An 18779-nucleotide genomic window follows, 5' to 3' on the forward strand; every position below is an offset into this window, starting at 1 on the left:
TTGGGGGTACAAATACATAAAAGATGCCTTCGCATCCCTCAGAAGAAAAAAAGGTATGGGTGGAAAATGGTGGAGCGATAATGATTGCTCTGAGTTGGCTTGGATTTCGAAAGAATCTGAGCAAAAGGTCACATGTGCATCTGTTGATGCGTGCTATACCCTCTACCAACGAGTTTTTACGCTGGGAAGTATCAAAGCGCTACATAATGGTCTCCCCTAATGGCGCCTTCAGAACTGCCGCGATGATACCGGAGCAAAAAATACGCAATTTAATTGTCGGCGTGAACGGCATATTCAAAACAAGTGAAGCATTTCTGCGCTTGTTTATTTGAAAGAGACTTCTATTCAAATGTTGAGTATAGAATATCGAGAAGATCGCATACAGGGGAAGCCAACATTGAAGTCTTCTGGATGCAGAGCTGGAAATCAGAACGAAGAAACACCAAGAACATTCTCCAATAAAAATTTGGCACCGCATTCCCAGAAGCGCAAACTCGATGCAATTAAAGAAATGGAGACTTATACGCCTCCACTGCTTAGTTAGTAAAGCCCTATTGGAGGCAAACAGGAGTCCTTCCGATTGAAGGAGTAGTGTCTCTATTTATTTTAACTCCTAAAATTTATTGTTTAAAAAGATATTGCACCGTCACTAGTTTCACTTTGCAGTGATAAAGTTTTTCCCTTATCTAGGCTGAACATTATGAGTAAACCTGAATACAAATGCCAAAATACTGAGCAAAGCTATGCTCTGAACCTGGCTCCTCCTCTAGAGGTGGTTCACTTGACCGGCGAACAGGACATCTCCGGTCTGCCTGTTACGGATGAAGAACAAAAACGGGTGGTTCACTACGAACGGAGTTCCCACGAATGCGCTTTGAGTGTAGATGGTGACACCTGTGACTGCAGCTGCCTGACTGCCTTCCTCGTTAACCTCCACGACGGCTTTGTGAACGACGTCGTGGACGAACAGGTCCCGAGAGCCGCTGATTCCTGAGAAATCAGCCTCATCCTTGGTGAAAGCCTTCGAGACTCCGAGGAGCGACAGTGGACGTCTCAGCTTGTACTCGCCTTCAATCTTGAACCTGCGTTGCATGTAGGAAACAAAAAAAAAACATGGCCGGATTAACTCGAGGTTATACCAACCGCAACTGAACTTAACGTCCCTAACGGTCCTACTGCTGCTGCGTCGGCGGCGTGGCGGCATCTATCCAGTCTCTTCGCCTTCCTGGATTGCGGCGCGCGTCGGGTTTCTTTGCTTGTCCCGGTGGCGGGTTAACTTCACAATGGCAGATCAACTACACTGGCTAACGACTCCGGTATTTCTAGCCTCGCCGCGGTGGCTCAGTGTTTAGGGTGCTCGGCTGCTGACCGGAAAGACGCGGGTTCGATCCCGGCCGACACGGTCGAATTTCGATGGAGGCGAAATTCTAGAGGCTCGTGTGTTGTCCGATGTCAGTGCACGTTAAAGAATTCCAGGTTGTTCAAATTTCCGGAGCCCTTCACTACGGCGTCCCTCATAGCCTGAGTCGCTACGGGATGTTAAACCCCTCGATAAACTATAAACACTACGGTTTTCTTTGTGATGTTTCGTAGGTAAAGAAGCTTAAATTTTAATACCCCTTACGTAAATGCGTTTTTCTGAGGTGAGGTCTGTATTTCCTCTTAATCGGGTCTGAATGCCGTTTCAAAGTGTCAGTTGAAGGTCTATGCGCAAAAGAACAGAAAAAAAAAATTGAGGGAGGCGAGCTCCGCTATAAAGGATATGACGGGCAGCGTTAATCGGTCCCGTCAACGGTTTATCTGGTGCACGCAGACACGGGCGCTGCTTCCTCTTTCACAAGCACAATCATTATGTGAAAGACCAGAAAGACCACACGAAACATTTATAAAGCTGCACTTTAACCAAACCATGTGAGTTGGCAGGACAACCGCATGTAATATCTGCCCCGTCGCAACAAGTTATTGTGTAGTTCACATTATTCATTGCACAAGACATTATATGCAGTGTTTTCACAGAGTTTGCGCCAATTTTATGTGGGATGCGTCTTCTGAATGTCTGAAGCGGAATAGCCTTTTCCGGTCTGTAAGCGCTGGCGGCCTTGGTTTAATCAACCTTCATGTCCGGCAGATAGTTTCACATTTAATGTTTTTCCGCGGCACTACACACCCAATAGAACGTGCGTTCTTGCAAGTCAGTTCATGCTTTACCGACCCTCACTGTGTCTTGTAATGTTTCTGATCGTCCGTGTTTGGGTGGGTTAATGCATGAGGGGTATTTGGCTGTTCGTTTCCAGCTTGTTCGTTTCTCCCTTGAGTTCTTGTTTTCAGTGTCGGGGAAATGGTTGTAGAAGGATTTTGGTTTACTGGGACATGATGCAGTGAAAACAGTACGTAAAATGCCCCTCTCGCCGCGTACAAAGACATTTTTCTGTAAGCTACTCAGCGAGGTATTGCCCGTGAAAACATGGGTAGGGAAAAATGGCACCTTTGTGATGTTACATAAAAGATCTAGCATTGTCTCATAAGTTCATAAGTTGCAAAGATGCAATACTATTCTTGGACATCATGAAACGGAGATTTAAAAAAAAAACACAATTTCACACCGCATTCTGCACGATATCTCATTTGTCTGCAATTTGGTAATGAACCCTTAGACATGTTCTTTCTTATTGGACTATACAGCTTCTGGGAAACACGCATGATGAACTGACACTTTGAATCTGTTGTTTCAGCAAAAAATCACTTCAGTAGAATGATTGCCCATCCAAAGGAAGTGTGTTCCCAGACCAATTTCGAACAGGAGTGGCACTCGCTCTGAGTGCTGTGCTTTTATTCCCTTTTTTCGAGTGCTGGGTTGCTTAGGTGTGTCGTACGATGCATTCTGTTGATTTACCACTGTTTTCCTCATGGTTTGTACATTAGTCGTGCACATAGAACACTGCATCACTGTAATAGATACTCCATTGAAAAAAAAAAAAGAAAAATGCCTGTGTGGCCACACGGTAGCGTGTCTGACTCTCATCCAAAGGGTCAGGGATGTGATAACCGACTAATTTCACAATTTTATTTTCAGCATAATTCATTTACCTTATATACTTACATGTCCTAACGACGTCTAAGCCATGTTGCGACTTTCTAATCACCAGTTTTCCAATACTTTTTAGAACTTTACAAATTTGCCGCTCACAGTGTGACGTAACCATCTTTTCGACTAGTCCGGATTCTTTTGCTCACAACCACAATACCGACGCCGGATTTTCTGTATAACGAGAGCCTTACGCCGTCGCGTAATAGATAGACATTACAGTCATCCATGTTGTAGCCTGTATACTAAAGTCGCGGAGTAAACACAGTACCCCAAATTTAGGCGAGTAATAATGCTGTAGAATGATTACGTCAATGTCGTCTAAAGAATGATTTGATTCACATGCAAACCAATATATATGCATCCTCATTAACGGCAGTGACTGCCATGACTGCCGGTCTAACGAATTTAGGCACTGGATCTATGAGTAACTTTCCGCCTGACTGATTAATATCTTTTATCGATTAATATCTTATCTCTAAAATTGTGAACATGTTCTCACTTTGTGGAGAGCAAAGAGGAGGGTGACCGACTATGAGAATCATGTGTTCTCCGACTGAGCGAACCTGGAATTAAGGAATATGAGCATCATACGCTCCTTTCGAACTTGACGTCTCCTTTTGCCTTGTGACTGCAAATTCACGCTGTTTCCGTGGATAGGCATGTGGGCAAGCCACCCATCATTACTCATGTCATCGGACCGCATTGTAAAAAGAGAAAAGATTACCGAGGTGTTTACTAAAATCACGATGTGGCAGGAGTAGTCTACATTCAAATTAATGAATTATGAGCACTACATGCTGGTTCTAACAAAAAGGAAAGTACGGTACCGACACAAATTCTGCCAAACTTCAAAAAATTCACTCTCACCCTTTTCAAAACTGCTCATCTCTGTATAATATAAACTTTCTACTCACTTTGGCAAGGCCACATTGACAACGGTTTCACTGAGCTCGGAGAGGAAGCGCCGAAAGACCTGCCGCGTAAGAACTTGTCTCAGGGCGTCCGCACCAGTCCGGTCTCGTGGTCGAACAATGGTCATGCTGTAATCGAGACCCGCGTAAGGCACGTCGACGACGTCCGAATTCGTCTCGTCGTCCCGAGCGTATCCAGCCGTGATCTGTCCGTGCATCATGTCGACCTCCACTCGCTCCGTTCCCGCATTGAAGAAGGAAGCCTTGAAGGTGGAGGCTGAGTGGAAGGGCGTGTTCCAGAGGCCCTTGAAGTATATCGCGTTCAAAAGCACAAACCTCGCGTCGCTCGAGAGTGGTTCGCTGAGCAGCCGCTCAATCTTCCCATCCGTATGGTGCTTCACCCATTCGTTGATACTTCTCAGGGATTGTTCATCAGCCAAGTTGGTAGTACTTACTTCGGCGCTGAAGGACTGGTTCAGCGTCTGGAGGTACTCTCTCAGTACGTTGTATCCTTCTTGAACGACGGCTGTGTTGGCTACAAGAAGGGTCGAGCTTGAAGGTGACTTCAATGCTTGAGTGTGCTGGGCGTGGGCGTTGGGGACGTGGTCAGGCGCCAAGCCAGCGGACGAGTAAGCCAGAGAATCGTACAACTCTTGCTGCGTCTCGCCCCTGGCGCCTGCGTAAGCCATGGCTAGCGCTGTCGACACGCTGTACGGCGAGAAGAATACGTTCACTTCAGATGAGGCCGGGATCTTCTGCAAGAGCCGAAAGCCAAACTCGTTGTTGGCGTTGGCCACCATTTTCTCCTCTTGTGCGGCGCACAGGGCCCACAGCCACGCGAAGTAGATGACGCACTTCATTCCTGAAAACTGGGGGAGAAGAGTGGAGGCATGTCAGCAGATTGCGTTACATGGTGCTCTCTGACGGTGCACTTCCGAACTACAGCTACGTAGCCAGGGCTGCCACCCAAGCTGCCTGCCAGACACGCGCATGTGGACACATGGGCCTCGGCATCGGGCCCCTTTAGCATTCATTAACGAAATCATTATGAACCTTTCCCTTTATTTCAAAGGGCAAATTTGCCAAGAAAAAAAAAATTCCTGCTAAACGTGAGAACCCCAGGAACACCAACATCAGCAATTCCGCACTCAGTGGCCATGAGCCTAGCTACAGACAAGTCAGCCTGCGTGCTTTTGTTACAGAGCCCATAACTGGCAGCGTTCTTTGCGTGGGGTCCTGAATAGTATACGGGTCTTATAGACAGAACTCGTGCGTGCATAAGAAACCGCAGCCCGTGTAATGCGCTGACGCGCAGTACGCACTGACTGTACTGCCTAGCAGTTGCGTTAGTTAATGGGGGGTAGAATGTTCAAAGCGGTGACCACGTAACAGTATACAGGGTGTCCCAGTTAACTTGGACCAAGATATTAAAAAAGCCTAAGCGTTCTTTGCAACTGAAATCGCGTGGATGCTGTTAGGGTTTACCTAAAGTTGCAGTACAATTTTTTGCTCGTTTTAGTTGAATAATTATTCAAGATAAATGAATTATTTTTTAAATATAGCTTGAAATGCTCAGGCGTCAATAGGAAAGTTGTGGAGCTCCATAAACAATGCCCAACCCAGGCACTTCCAACGAGATAGGCTTAGCGTGGCCGTTTTTATTCGGGAAAAACGAACGCCCGCGGAGTTCAAGAAATACCACGTGACAGCGCGCTTCGTGCGCCAGAATGCGTCGCGATTACAGCGCTCTCCTCCGTTATTTGCAAAAAAAAAAAAAACATTGCAAGCGCCACGCCTTCTCTTCGCTTACGAGAAAGGGTTTCTATCTTTGTTCGGCTCCGACGTTACCGGCGGCGGCTGGCGGCGCATTCAACAATCTGCTAGCGTGATAGCGCAATTATCACCGCAGGAACGGGAGCCAGCTTTCTTTCAGCTGCCGCCCGAACCCACTGGCGCTTATATTGAACCAACCACAACGCGAAGCTCTGTCGTGCGCAGCACGAAAGGCGCGAAACGAGCGATGTTTTTTACAAAGCCCGAATGAGAGCGCTGCAATCGCGGTTTGTTCGGGCGCGTAGAGCGCACTGTCACGTGGTATTTTTTAAACTCCGCGGGCTTTCGTTTTTCCCGAATTAAAACGGCCACGCTAAGTCTATCTCGTTGGAAATGTCGGTGTCGGACAATATTTGTCGAGCTCCACAAATTTCCTATTGACGCCTGAACGTTTGAAGCTATATTTGAAAAGTTAATTAATTTATTTCGACTAATTATTTACGTAGGACGATCAAAAAATGGTACTGTAACTTTAGATAAGCCTTAACAACATCCACGCGATTTCATTTCTGAAGAACGCTTAGCTTTTTTAAAAATCTTGGTCCGAGTTGGCTGGGACACCCTGTATAGCCCGTCAACTGGCAGCTCCTTGTCTATACAGCGATGGACTAATACGGTGGTGAGTGGCATGGGCCTGAGTCATTCGCAAAACGTTCTAATGTCCTAGAGGCTTTTCTTATCAGGTCCTTACTTGGCTCGACTACATTGCCTGCAAGTATGGAAACCGAATCGAGATATTAAACGTGCCAATTACTAGCGCCCGTTTTTGTTATCCTATGCCGTACTGATCAAGACTCGTAAATAATTCCATCTCTCGCGAGCAGACAACAAGAGGCTGGAAACATTTTATGGTGATTACCCTTGGCCAATACTGGAATGCACGTTTACTGGCTGAAAGGGTTGCTTGGTTAAAAACAGGGACCATTTTAACGGCGAGACGAAACACACAGAAAGCATATGTGCTCCAGGTAACTGTTACAAGTCCTTCATGTAATATGTGTGCGCCTAGTACTTCCTTTAATCAGAGAAGAAATTATGTACGTTATTAAACCTTTATCATTAGACACCTATGGGTCTGCGCCTACTTAAATGTTCTTCGAGAGCGCTACGCGCGAAACATAGTGATTTTTGAATACTGTTTTTCTACGCAAGTAAGCTCAGAAAGAGAATAGTGTGTTGAAATGGATGACTTTTTAGGCGGGCAAGAAAAAAGACGGGAGCAAACTGTGAGTAAAGTAGTGTTTCTCGCTAGGCGCTGTGACGCACTCGCTCAAGCATGTCTTAATTCAAATAAACTTTTGAAAGGATGGAATTCACTCCTACCTGAATACGGCTACCCGTCATGCGGAGCGGACTCGTTGGGGGCACCAGAAATCAGATTAACGCGATTAGTTTCCCGTCTCAGACTTTGTTCCTTGTAGAAAATAAGGGAGAGTTATTCCAGGCTTCGCGACCGAACGCCGCGTTTTATACTCCGCGAAATTAGCTAGGCAACCGTGAATGGATGTGCGGATAGCTTTTTGCAACTTCTGACGCACTATCTTTGCTCCCTTACGGAAACCGAAGAAGGAGGCCGCTAGAAAACGAGACCTTGTGCTATCTGTAGACGCTACTTGTGATACTCGAGTGCTTGGTGAGGAAATGTGGGCTTTCCAGTCTCAAGCTGCAGCAACGAAATAGGCTGTCGCGCCGCCAGCACAGAAGCATATCGGCGTGTGCTGTGGGAGTGAAACTGAACGAGAGATAGCTGACGAAAATGCAGCGAATGGCGCACTACTGCAGCTGACGTCCGAAAATCCCGCGCGTTTATACCGCGAGGAAATGTGAATGGTCTGCAAATGGTAATAATAATGGGCGTTATGAATAACCGAACCCTGTAAGTACAGCGCTTCTGACTGTCCAGCGTAAACAATATTTGTCGCTTCTAGCAGTTTTTCAACAGCCGCGGTGGCTCAGTGATTAGGGTGCCCGGCTACTACTACTACTACTACTACTACTACTACTACTACTACTACTACTACTACTACTACTACTACTAATACTACTACTACTACTACTACTACTACTACTACTACTACTAATAATAATAATAATAATAATAATAATAATAATAATAATAATAATAATAATAATAATAATAATAATAATAATAATAATAATAATAATTGATTTTGGGGAAAGGAAATGGCGCAGTATCTGTCTCATATTTCGATGGACACCTGAACCGCGCCGTTAGGGAAGGATTAAGGGAGGGAGTGAAAGATGAAAGGGAGAAGGAGGTGCCGTAGTGGAGGGCTCCGGAATAATTTCGACCACCTGGGGATCTTTAACGTGCACTGACATCGCACAGCACACGGGCGCCTTAGCGTTTTTCCTACATAAAAACGCAGCCGCCGTAACAGAATTCAAACCCGCCCGCGGCGGCCGCGTTTCGATGGAAGCGAAACGCAAAAGCAGCCCGTGTGCTGTGCTATGTCAATGCAGGTTAAAGATCCCCAGGTGGTCGAAATTATTCCGGAGCCCTCCTCTACGTCACCTCTTTCTGTCTTTCTTCTTTCACTCCAACTTTCCTCTCTTTCCTTACGGCGCGGTTTAGGTGTCCGCCGACATATGCGGGACAATTCCACCGGCATATGTGAGACAATTACTACGCCATTTCCTTTCTTCAAAAACCAATTTTCAATTTTTATCAGTTTGGTGCGGGGAGTTCCTGTCCACACACAACGTTATCTGTATTGAGCTAGTTCAGAGAATTCTGCACTAGGTGCCTTCTTTGATCGCTTTAATTTTTTTGCCAACAAAAAAAATTGCTCCTGGATCAGGAACACGAAGACTAATTATAGAATTTCCGCATATTAATTTAAGTACTTGTGATAGCGCTTGAGTATGCGCGCCGTCTCCCGGTGGTTGTCTGTGTTTGGCTAGCTCTTTTTACTAAATCATTATGCACCAGTTCACCCAAAAAGAACTTTTAATCATTTAAGCACAGTAGGAAAATGCTAACTGCGAGCGTCGTTTTTGTTTCTAAATGAGACTTCTTGATGTTCAACAATGCTGAATCTTGGGCTAGTTGGTTCTGTTCACTCATAATGGCAAAGCCTTTAGCGCAAAAAAACGAGGACGTGAGAGCACGCAGCGGAGCTTTCTTCGATGCATGTCATTGTTTCTAGTGCTCCAGATTAGAGAGAATTAGGTGCTGAACAAGCCTCTTTAGACGGTCGACCGGAGCCCTTCACTACGACGTCTCTCATAGCCTGAGTCGCTTTGGGACGTTAAACCACCATAAACCAAACCAAACCTTTAGACTGTATAGGTTGTGGCAGTTTAGCGAGGAAAACCAAAGAACGCTACGGCACTTAAAATGGAAACCAGAGGCTTCACATGTGCGGCTCACTTAGTCACGCTCATGGCATTAGTAGCGACGAGGAACGTAAGACACAATGGGCTTCGATGTCAAAATGGCAATTTCTCTTCGCGTGAAGGAATCAGGAAGCAAACGTTTTTGAAGCAGGAATCATGCTTCTATATTTCTGCTAATCCTGCCTCCGCCTGGATGGCACCGATGATCTTCAATAGAAGAGAATAGAATAGAATAGAACAGACTAGAATAGAATAGAACAGACTAGAATAGAATAGAACAGAATAGAATAGAAGGAAATATTTATTTCACATAATATTTCACGTAATTTCACATAATATTTCACAGCATCAATTGTTTAATGGACCCAAGGCTGACCAATGTTCTGTTCAGAGAAACCTCGCAAACAAATGACGCGATGAAACGCTTTAACCCCGAAGTTAATCGATGTGCTTAAGCATGGACAATGCCTCGTGGGATGCGGCGAAATTCAACGACGTAGTTCGCAGCTTTTGATTCAACTAACGGCGTTGACAAGGGAGGCAAAATTCGCGACGGAGTGCTGCGGTTAGGTCTGTAGTGTGGGCCCATTGTTGGAAAAACGTCCCCCACCGCGCGCAGTTGATAAGGGGCTTGGTCTTGAACGCAACATTCGCAGCCATTTGAGGAAGCCGCCAAATTCCCTCACAGCATCGCAGTGTCTGTGTAGGATGATTTTAGCGTATTTGTTGCTACATGTTATGGGACGTTCAGGTCTCTTCTCTTCCTGTTGTACTGTGCACAAAGCTACAGGTCGTCGGATTCTTCTGCAATCAAATTTGCATTTGCTCGTTTATAGACTCATTATATACTACTTGAAAATAAAAGGTTAAGCTTACCTTTGGATTTTCAAACTCAAAAGGCGTTCGCTTTTTATGCACAAACTTCTTTGTTAAAGGGGATGTCTACTGACTTTTATCGGCTATAATTTTTTGCGTTAATTGAAAGCACCTTGTTCAAATAAGCCAATACCCGAATGTGGCGCTGAGAAACACCATATGGAAGTCTAGAACCTAACTTTAACATATGGCCGCCATTCGTTTTTTTCGTAGACGGTGTCTGCAAACTCTGACATTGCAGGCATGTTATATAGTTTTTATAGTCACTCTATTGAACTCTACGCACACCACTACTGCTGCGTCACCCTAGGCGACGTTCAGTAAGGATATTGAGCGTGACATTAACCAAGTTTTATACATTTCATTAAAAATTCAGTTGAGAGCACAGAGGTGTATTTAAAGCACTGTGAATGAAATAAAACTGGTGATATCTATCGCAACCACTTTTGCCGCCACCAGCGATCCCGATGGCAGCGTCACTGGCTGCAGAGTGGCAACCTGTCTGTTTGAAAACAATAGAAGAAAAGATGACAAAGTGTGTTTAGTCCACGCAAGGGGACGACTGCTTACATCACGGCGGCACGATTTCGAATGTACACTGTAATGAAAGAATTTGGCGCATCAGCGCTTACTTCATTGGACGACTTCCAACACCTCCTGTTCCCTTGGAGCAGCACAGCATGGCGATCGCGCAAACTTGAAGTTTCCTTCACGCGTCTTCGTTGCCGGGTGCCGCAACTAAATTTTTACCTCTACAGGCCTGGTCTGGCGGTCTCCCCATTGTGTCCGTATTGTGCTGAGCCGGAAACAATAGAGCACTTTCTTCTCTTTTGTCGTCGCTACTCATCGATCCGGAGGCGACTATTAGAGGTCCCAATGCAGAATCTCAAATTGCGTCTGTCTTCTGCGGTTGTTCTGTCCCTTGGCGCTTCTATGCTTGGCCATACCAATGGGAATGTTTGCTCTGCCGTTCAAAATTATCTCCTAGAATCAGAACTTCTACCATCATAAGCTTTCGTACTGCCCATACCATTATAAGCTTTCGTATTTGGGTAACTACTTTTTGCAATTCCTACTCTCTCTCTCTCTCTCTCTCAATCTCTCATTTTTTTTTACTAATTCCCTTACCTAATTTTCAGTTTTTTAGGTCGCCCTATCCTCCTGCAACCTCCTCTGCTACGGAAACAGAGTTACACAGTTTTTGTTAGGTCATCTCACGCTTGCATATGCAATCTGCCATTTAAATAGTCACCGCCTGGTAATGGCCCATCCCCCTTGTGGGTATGTGCCATTTTGTGAAGGGAACAACAGCAACAACAGTAACACGGTGGTTTGGGCTAGTTGGTTGCTATTCATAATGGAGACAAGTTTCGCAGAATGAATAAAACGCACACAGAAGACAAGGCACAAACAGCACAGTCCTGTCTTGTTTGTTCCTTGTCTTCTGTGTGCGTTTTATTCATGCTGCGAAACTTGTCTCCATTAAGGGGACAGTGACTAGCTGCAAGAGAAAAAGTTAATGTTTCTAAACTTTTTTTTGCAAACAAATTAACAAAAGTATCGCTCTGTATTGCGTTCATAGTATTATTCATACAATGGAGTATGTAAGATCTAGGCGACGTAGTCAGATTACTTGGGGAGCCACGATTTTTTGGCACAGCATGGTGCAGCCGCCGGCTCTGGCATGACTATTTTTGCCAGTTTAAAATGTAAACTTCTGACAAAAGCTCTAATTTCGCCCTCGCTATTTTCTTCAATATGAAAAATATTCAAGATTATATTAAACAGCTTGAATAAAAGGCCAGCAAGCCGCTGTCGTACCATATCTGCCATGACGAAACAATTGGTGGCAGAAACACTTGGGACATGGCATTCCGCAGCGCCGACGCCGTCACGCTGCAGCAAAGCTTGGACTCTAATTTCGGAAGATTCAGTGGCCAGACTTGGAAACACTCTCTAGCATTCAAACCCGAATAGTATACTTCATTTTTCATGAAAAGAGTTTTTCATGTTAGCGCAGTAATAGTGACAGCCGCCAGCCACCCGCAGGCCATGGAGCTTCACTGCTGAAGAGACACTGAAACTGTTATGCTAGCCTTGCGAATAATCGCCTTGTGCAATGCTTGGCCTGAAAGATAGCGCATAGTAGTTTTTAAAGGGACTCTGAGGACATTTTAATGTTGGCCTGCATCAATATATTGCCGCGTTCATATCAAAAAGCAGGCACTTTATTTTCACTGAAAACTAAGGTTCTATACACAACACAAAACAAACAAACAAAATAAAATTCAGATATTGCCATCACCGCCTTAGTGCGCAAGCATACTGCGATGGGTTCAAGGTCGACCTTTATGCTACAGATGACCGAGGCTAGGGCTGCCCGCTTTCACTTCGCGCCGATCATCATGAATCCGGTTTGGTCTTAATGATGCGAGCTTGAATAGAGCGGCTGCCACAACAATGTTCGATTTTTATGTCCAACTTACAAAAAAAACGTTAACGTAGCCACAAAAAACAAAAACTCGATTTTCATTGAGGGCAAAAATTTTATAGAGCGGTTCCTTGTGCCTCAATAAGCTGCGTTAAGCATCTTTCGCTTTCCAGCGCCCATTATCTTCCACGATACTTCGCAACATCGAGGGAGGATTAAATATTTGATACATTGAACACGACAGGTCAGACAGGTATGGCCGCAATAATTTCTTTGTAGTTCGCAACAAAAGCAAGGACGGTTAGAAGGGCTGGGATATAGATAATTCAGGTCGTAGAGAAGATGATAATAGCAGAGTACGGAGGTCCAAATAGAGTATTTATTGAGTTTTCGTCGGTCTGTTTGGTCCTCCATGAATCAAGAAAGAGCAAGAAATTCTTTGGCGGCTAACCGACTTACGCTTGGTGTTGAATGGTTTCCTTTTGGATAAATTATCTTCGCGGCTGTATTGGTTGGTAAACTTTCAGTTGTTAAAATGGTTATTTTTTTATTCAGGCGTTGTGATATTAAGATACTTTATAGGAGAGATCATTCTTTAGTGGAGGATTTGCTGAATGGCATAGTACTTGTCGTGATGACAGAAGTCAGGATAGCGTGCACAGGTTAAAGCACGTTTGCTGTATACCGAAGAATGGCAACAAAGTGAGTTCCGGCTTCCGGCCATTTTCTAGGTCCACGTCACCCCAGAGCAGACGAAAAAGTGTTCTGTTTCCAACCGACCTACAGGTGGTTCACTTGACCAGCAAAAAGCACGTCTCCCGTGTGGCGGTTACGGATGAAGAACAGGAACGGGTGGTCCACCACAAACGGCAGAGGTCTGCTTGAGGAACCGCCTCTGGTGAAGAAGATGACGGCGGTGGCGCCAGCTGCTTCGCTGCCTTCCTCGTTCACCTCGACTACGGCCTTGTGCACCACCTCGTCGATGAACAGATCGGGGCTACCGGTGATCCCCGAAAAGTCGGCCTGACTCTGGCCAAACGCCTTCGAGGCTCCGAGCTGTGACAGTGGTTCCTTCAGCTTGTATGTTCCTTCCAACTTGAACCTGGGTGGAGAAATGAATGGTAGAATAGTACCGGAATACCCAGGTTGAGAGCTGCAATGATTCTTTTCCTCTTTAGCAAATGAAAAACACGTACTCTGTTGGTAGTGAAAGGTACTTTTAACTCACCGAAACTTGACCTCACGGCCAGGATTGCGGAGTTTCAGCTCATTGCAGAAATAAAATATTTTTTTTTTACTAGCGCAGTTGTTTTTGCACAGGTACTGAAGTTTTATCAAGCGTCTGCGATGTAACTACTCTAGATGTAACTACTACAATCAAACTTTCAAGTTTTCTTCACGCCGTTATCAATTCTGCGCTGCAAAAAGTATTATGCAAGCATCAAAAATCGTTTGAAAATACTTCATTTTCCAAAGACAGCTGCAGATCATGGCTCTTGAAAAAAGAAGCAAGAAAATTTACTATATTATACGAACACTGATTATGAGAAATTTATGCGTTGCATACCGATTATCGAAATGAAATCAGTATGCGAATGTTCATGTTGCAGCTCCGAATAAGCTGTATGCCTATAGATAACTTATTGTATGCTTGGTATCAGTCGAACCCACTTATAACGAACCTGAGGATCACGTGGATTGCAATTTCGTTGTATCAAAAGCTCCCAGTATGCGTTCTTGGCATAGTACAATATTTTTTTTTAAAGTAACGTCGGTGTTGTCACATAATCCTCGTAAAACATTAAATGTTTTCAGCTCCCGTGTTCTCTTGCTTGACTGCGTTGAGTGATGCGAACATGTTCCTCATACTCCGGCAAACTTGAGGCCGAACAAGAAGACAAACATTAAGAAAAACGCAGCTATTCGAAACATTTCGAAAATTTTCGTTCGTATGGCATTCAGCAGGGAAAGGTTTTCTCATTTTGAGCGGGTTCCGAACCATCGCCGGCGCAAACAGGGCAGCTTTGTTTTCTGACGCTTCAGGGCACTCGGCCATCACCACCGCCACTCGAGTTTTGTTTTCTAGTGCGTATACTCTCACATTACGTGTTTTTGTCGTTTTCGTCTTCTTTGACCCGTTAAGTGTTCGCTTTCAAATGCACAGCGGAAGTGCCACCGAGCTGCGCACGAAGGTGAGAAGGCGGCCCGGGCTGCCTAACGTGTCGCTAAGTTCAAGAAGCGCGGGCGAATGCAATGGCGCACGAAGCAGAGAAATCAGCGTGGGACGCTGAACGCGATGTCTTGCGCGTAAAGGACTAGTGGCTGAACGCGGCGGCACGTGAAGTGCCAAAAGCGGCCAGAGACGCCTAGCGCGCTGCTGAGCTGGAAGAGAAGCGGCTGATGGCGGTGTCTCTTCCAACCACGAAAGCAGACAGGGCGACAATGCACACTGCCTAGTGCCGAACAATACAAGCGCCTGAATGAGGAGGCAGTGAAGCAGCCTGAGGACCTGGCCAATACCCGCGTGGCTTCTAACTTTTAGAAGCTGTTCTTGAATGGGCTGCACCTTTCCTGCGATTCGCTTCATTCTTAAACTTAGCCTCTCGACGATGGGATAGACTCTTAAAGTTATTACGCGCCTTCTGATCTTTATTTCAGTTTTTTCGGAGTGTGGAAGATGCTTGGTTCAGGGTAAGCTGCAGTACAATATACGAGGAATGAGTGTCCCTAGAGGATAGTCATGTGATATCTCTAGGGTCGCGCGCTGCCGTAGGAGAACTATGGAATGAGCAGATTAGCCTTTATAAATCCAAACGCTGGTTTGAATATTTCTTTAAGCGGCTGCACTGACGCCTTCTGTGTGTTAAACCGAATACTAGCCCCGAGGCAGTCGCTCCAAATAGAGTGTACGGATCTTCATTACATGGAAAACAAACCTTTCTTTAGCTTTGCATTTCAGAAACCATTCGCTGATGAAATTACGGAACTGAGAAGAAAATACGCAGCGCTTACTGCAGGCTCAAAAATGCTACTCACTTGGGCAGCTTTATGTCAACGGGCCGTTTACTCAGCTTGGATACGATGCGCTGGAAGTCTGGCCACGTAAGATTCTGCATGAGAGCATTTGCACCTGTTCTCTCGCGGGGTAGCAAAATGGTCATGCTGTAGTCGAGCCCGGCATAGGGCAGATCAAGGACATCGGCGTTCGTGTCGCTGTCGTGAGCGTAATCCGCGCGGAGGCTTGCACTCATCATGTCCACTTCCACACTGTGTGTTCCTGCATTGAAGAACGGTGCCTTTGACGTTGCTGTCGCCAGGAAGGGCACGCTCCACAATCCTTTGAAGTAGATAGCGTTGAGAAGGACCATCCTCGCGTCTGGCGAGAGAGGTCCGTTGAGCAATTTCTCAATTTTTCCCTCCGTCTTGTTCTTCACCCAGTCGTTGATAGCATTCAAGGACTGTTGATCACTCAAGGCAGTGGTGGTTATTTCGGCCTCAAAAGAGTCCCTCAGCAAGTCTAGATACTCTCTCAGCACGGAGTATCCATCTTTAACAACCGCTGCGTTGGCGACGCGGACGGTAGAGTTTGATGGTGCGCGCAGAAGATGCGTGTGCTGTGCGTGGGCCCTGGGAACGTGGTCGGACGTCAGGCCTGCGGACGTGTAACCCAGAGTCTCGTGAAGGTCTTGCTGCGTCTCGCCTCTGGCGCCAACGTAAGCCATGGCCATTGCTGTGGACACACTGTACGGCGAGAAGAAGAGGTTCTCCTCGGATGAGATCGGGATCTTGTGGAGGAGCCGAAAGCCGAACTGGTTGTTGGCATCGGTCACCTTTTGCTCCTCTTGAGCGACGCAGAGGACCAAAACCCATGCGAGGCAGATGATGGACTTCATGGTTGTTTACTGCAGGAAGAATGAAAATCATCTTGTACACATAAAGGATAACTGTTAATATTTTAAGTTCTAGCGTGGCCATCAATTGTAAGCTTATGTCGTGGAAAGACCGGCGGAGAATGCCCACACTGTGCGCATGCTTCATTTTCCGTTCGTCATTTGTCACTGTGTCTGAGCAGATGTTAATAATGAATATTTATCAATTTTCCCAGCTGCCAGTTTAGTTGAATTTGTCACTTCTTAAATAGAACGAGACTGTTCGCAAGTAACAGTCTTTTCTACATGTTGTAGTCGGCGGAATTTGTTGCCTGTTATGTTGCAAGCCAGTCAGTTGGCAAGCCAGCCATGAACATTTTTTTTACGTTACAGCTTTTTGAATGCTTTGGCTCGTCATTTACTATTGGCCGCTCCCATGTTAGCACCGATAAAGTTGTACAGAGTATCCATGCGTACTGGAGCACCTCTATATATCTTTCATAGTAACGCACCACTTGAGCATTGTGGATAGTGCGGCGGCTTTTATAGCACATATGGAGATTTGCGAAGGAGAACTCCACAAACCGCATCTCTACCTTAAATTTTTGCCAGAACAGCTTTTCAAGCGGGGCAATTTGTTTGTCCCCACCCGGAGCCAGCAGATTGCTTATTCCCTGGAAGAGGAACTTGGAATATAAGTGTGAAGGTGCCGAGGCCCAAGGGCAGCGTCGAGCAAGGCAGAGAGATAACGGTAAACTGCAGGACTTACAACGTATTCCACCATCCGTAGTCGCGTACTTTGATTAAGCCACATTACAGTTTAGCGCGTAGATATCTAACCAGAATACTTCTAATTATTTGCTATGTCGAACACCCAGATTATCCCCTTCAAGAATTGTGTGTAAAGGTAATATAAAAACGCGCAGTTCATGGAACTCTAATTTCTCCGATCGCTCGATATACCGAACAGGAGGGGCGCTTTTCCTAATGACTCTCTTCGATCCCTTTTTGCGCTGACTTGTGCACCTCAACTGGCAGCTCTAACAGTGAAAAACCGCCTGACTAGTTGAACGTCGGATGTGGTTGAGGGTGGCCCCCGTTCCTTGTACCTATTTTCTACTCCGTATCTCTCTAGTGCGGTGAAGCCAGCTTAAGTAAAGCTTAGCGGTGGCCTTCGGTTCACTGCCGACGGCGCTGCGGAAACTAAATTTACCTAAATTTTAATCAGGTTAATGTATTTACACCTTACCGTGAGCAAGATCAGCCGTCTTTTGATAGGCAGCGGCTAATTCCATATCCCTGGATAGTTCGGAACGAAGCAAGTCTAGGCCTAGCGGCGACCAGCGAGAGATGCGCTGCCAGCGAGCCGGCGGGTGGCATTTCGCTCCAAGAAGCGAGTCGCTTGCGTGGTTGCACTGTGCTATTCCTTCTAGCTGGCAGATGAGCTTCCCTACTGCCATGTTTTCTTTTATATCGAATTATGTATATATCGAACTACTTCGCGGTTACGTTCCAGTTAGGTATAGCCGGGTTCGACTATATAGTGTAGCAAAGTGTGCTCGCTGTGAATGCTATATGTGACACGCAGTGCACATACCTTAAATGTGCGTTGGTAAATAAGGCGTCAAAGCGCGTTATTCCTGTCTTCGCCAATACGTTCATTCGCAAGTCGCGCGAGTAACCCGCGCCTCCGCGGTGGCTCAATGGTTATGGCGCTAGGCTGCTTGCCCGACAGACGCGGTTTCGATCCCGGCCGCGGCGGTCGAATTTCGATGGAGGCGAAATTCTGGAGGCCCGTGTACTGTGCGATGTCAGTGCACGTTAAAAAACCCCAGGTAGTCGATATTACTGGAGCCCTTCACTACGGCGTTCCTTATATCCTGAGTCGCTTTGGGACGTTAAACCCCCATATAAAAAAAATAAAAAACACCAGTGCGAGGAATCCTAGTGTTTTTTTTTTTCAATAGCGAATTTAACTTAAAGTGCGATGCTTTAGAGAGTACGCACCTGAAAACGTCCAGCTGTCCAGAGTATCAGAAGGAGATGGCAGTGCGCGCAACGATCCTGTAGACTGACGCCTCTCGCGTTGAGGAGAGCGCGGCCTTACAGAGCCAACAGAGTAGTGCTTGCAAAGAGCGGTCGAGACGAGCCTTATAGTCTCTGTCAGACGCCAGTAATAGGTCACAGATGAAGGCACGTGGGAGTAAATGATACGGCGGCCTCCGACCGGTTCTATCGCTTCGCCCCAAGGCTAACCTAAGAAGGCGGCTTAGAAGAAGGGCCCTCATTATCTGTCTGGCCGGTTTTTCGCTCACCCTTGATGAACAACGTCACCTTGTTTGTTCATCGTGAGTGGCGAGAAACGACTTTAGTAGCCCCACTGTCTCTTCTTCATTTTCTCTCGAGCTTAG

The 18779-nt window shown here is 45.9% G+C and overlaps 2 protein-coding genes across 2 annotated transcripts; both read right to left on the minus strand.

Moving 5' to 3' along the window:
• Positions 1 to 315: 315 nt before the first annotated feature.
• LOC144129038 (iripin-1-like) lies at positions 316 to 7383 on the minus strand. Its single transcript, XM_077662921.1, has 3 exons — positions 7156 to 7383; positions 4003 to 4868; positions 316 to 1082 (listed from the first exon to the last, which is right to left on the minus strand). The coding sequence occupies exons 1-3, from the start codon at positions 7174 to 7176 to the stop codon at positions 767 to 769; spliced, it is 1203 nt and encodes a 400-aa protein (XP_077519047.1). The 5' UTR covers positions 7177 to 7383; the 3' UTR covers positions 316 to 766.
• Positions 7384 to 13212: 5829 nt separating this feature from the next.
• LOC144129039 (iripin-1-like) lies at positions 13213 to 18517 on the minus strand. Its single transcript, XM_077662922.1, has 3 exons — positions 18376 to 18517; positions 15536 to 16401; positions 13213 to 13601 (listed from the first exon to the last, which is right to left on the minus strand). Exons 2-3 carry the CDS (start codon positions 16390 to 16392, stop codon positions 13280 to 13282), a joined length of 1179 nt encoding a protein of 392 aa, XP_077519048.1. The 5' UTR covers positions 16393 to 16401; positions 18376 to 18517; the 3' UTR covers positions 13213 to 13279.
• Positions 18518 to 18779: the final 262 nt, after the last annotated feature.

This window comes from Amblyomma americanum, chromosome 4, assembly GCF_052857255.1.
Source record: "Amblyomma americanum isolate KBUSLIRL-KWMA chromosome 4, ASM5285725v1, whole genome shotgun sequence".
Taxonomy (NCBI): Eukaryota; Metazoa; Arthropoda; class Arachnida; order Ixodida; family Ixodidae; genus Amblyomma; species Amblyomma americanum.